The 2,261-nt window shown below is 38.6% G+C and overlaps 1 protein-coding gene across 2 annotated transcripts in view; it reads left to right on the top strand.

Moving 5' to 3' along the window:
* The window catches only part of CEP192 (centrosomal protein 192), a 142,905-nt gene that overhangs the window by 129,767 nt on the left and 10,877 nt on the right, over positions 1–2,261 (top strand). For both annotated transcript variants that reach the window (XM_019524935.1, XM_019524945.1), the window contains exon 41: positions 825–944. In XM_019524935.1, coding sequence (XP_019380480.1) covers positions 825–944 — 120 coding nt within the window. The remainder of the gene's footprint in view (positions 1–824; positions 945–2,261) is intronic.

Here is a 2,261-nt window from a genome sequence, read left to right as displayed (position 1 = left end):
TTGTGTTGGCAGCATATACTTAGGATTTTTTCCGAGACATGAGAGAGCCTGTGGATTCACTTGTTTCACTTAAAAACCAACAGGCTATTTCAGTTTCACTTCATAGATTTATGCTATGGTTTAATAAAATGGCTTTAAAATGATGTTTAAGTTGAACCAGTTTGACTTTGATTTGTCACACAAAAGCACTGGTTCCAAATTGCAAATATGGATGCTTATTTGGATCTTGGTGACCCATTTTTTGGTTTTAGAATGTAGCTGTTTTAAGCTGCTTAAGTTAATGCTGAAGCAAACCATGGTCTAGCACCAGGTCAACCAAATTAGCTGTGTATGTTTAAAGTAAAAGTTTGCAACTTTTATGTAGGGACAGTACTTCTCTCATGTAGAGGAGGCTCAAGGTTCTTCAAATAAAATGGGCTTTCAGCCAGTGAAGTAGAAGTCAGTTATTACTCTCCTCTAGTGAACACAGTAGTTTATAAGGAAGTATAGGACTTGTTTATTTTTACATAGATATTTAGCAACCATAGCTCGGCTGAGAGATTATTTTAGGAGTCTCTGTTGATGTTCTGCTTCCCTTTTAAGTCACTTATTCTCTTGTCATTCTCCTGTTCTATAAATTTATTCTGTTCTCTTGATGTAAGCTGCCCTGAGCCTTTGTTGAGATGAATAATGGAAATAAATTAATAAATAAAATAAATAGGTGGGTTTTCTTGTTATTTTAACAGACTTAAATTAGTAAAAAAGAAAGTAAGTAAGTAGATGAGGCTGTAGTGGTATGCACCATCTGAATATTTTTTTTCAGTAAACTCTTTTTACTTTGGTAGGTTATCATCATCTTTTTACCTAGAGATAAAGGAGACTACACCCAGTTTTGGGACCTAGAGTGTCATCCACTTACAGAACCTCACATGAAACATAAACAAAGGTTTCAACTGTCTGGAGTGGTAAGTACTGAACACTGTAAATTGTTTATAAATTCACTGTTTGCCCACACTACTTATCCAAGTTGGAGTAAAAAGAATCATGTTTCAATACTGAGTGTGATGTTGGTTGTTCAAAAATGTTGTGAATAAGTCTATTTAAATCTTTGAAAATCAGAATGGAAACTAGGGGCTTTTTATTTTAAACAGTACTTTGTTTTTTTATGGTCAGCAAAATGAATAGTTTGAAGGCATAGCTAGTAAATGCTTAATTTGCACTTACTTTTTGAAAGAGAATGTTTTAAATGTTTTTATTGAACTTTTGACTTGCCAGTTCTAGCAACTGCTGATGTGTAGTATATGTGTTGCCTTTCTAATGGGGCTTTTAAGTCCATGGACTTATAAATGCTCACAAATATAAAAATGAAAATGAGTGAAGTAACTTGTAATAAATCAGTTCATATGTGAATACAGAATTAACACAGTATAACCTCATAAATATGGCATGCTTGGGACTGAGCACCTGCTGGAAATTTGAAAATTCTAGATTTTTGAAACTGGAGCAGCAGCCGGTCATGGAGTGGGCTGTGGGGAAGGAGGGGTGGCGTAGCAGTCCTGGTGAGGAGGGGGCGGGTAGCGGCAGCCAGTCCTGGAGCAGTGGCCATGTGCGGAGCGACAGCGCGGGCTGATGGATGGTGGCGGCCATGTGCAAACTTTCCCCTCTGCTGCTCCAGAACTGGCTGCCAGTACTCCCTGGATGTGCTGGATTTTTGAGAATTCTGGATTTTTTATATCAGGATTTATGAGGTTATATTATATCAATATTTAAGGAATCCAGAGTTGGGGAAATGAAGCTAATGTTTCTGAATATAACTTAATTCAGTCTTCTGCACCTGGGTACTAAGGCCATGCATTATTACGATCACCTAAAAAAATTATATATATATATATAAAGGGCTTAGTCAGTCGGTCTGTATTTGTCGGAAACACTCTTGGAGCACTGTGATTAGTTGTCTCAGTAGCCAATTGCAATGCTTACTGAAATGACCAGAGTGCACAGTGCACAGACACAAAGTCAGCTCGCTGGATGCCGGGGGCGGGAGGCTGCCACATACAAGCCCTGCCCCCCTGTTCCTGGGAGGGGGTGGTGGCACTCTGTCCCTGCCTGCCTCCTCCCCCTGTTATTCTTGATGGGCAATTTGCTAGTCTTTTTAATAAAGATAAAGAACATGTTTAGATCACTTGACTGCTTGAAACTTGTGGAAATTAACAGAAACCAAACTATATTACTAGATCTTAGAGCAGTTAAGCCAGGGGTGGGCAGTTATTTGGGCTGGAGGA

Source organism: Gavialis gangeticus, unplaced genomic scaffold (assembly GCF_001723915.1).
Source record: "Gavialis gangeticus isolate Ggan-Ray unplaced genomic scaffold, GavGan_comp1, whole genome shotgun sequence".
Lineage (NCBI taxonomy): Eukaryota > Metazoa > Chordata > Crocodylia > Gavialidae > Gavialis > Gavialis gangeticus.
This window is presented reverse-complemented; position numbering and strand designations above follow the sequence as displayed.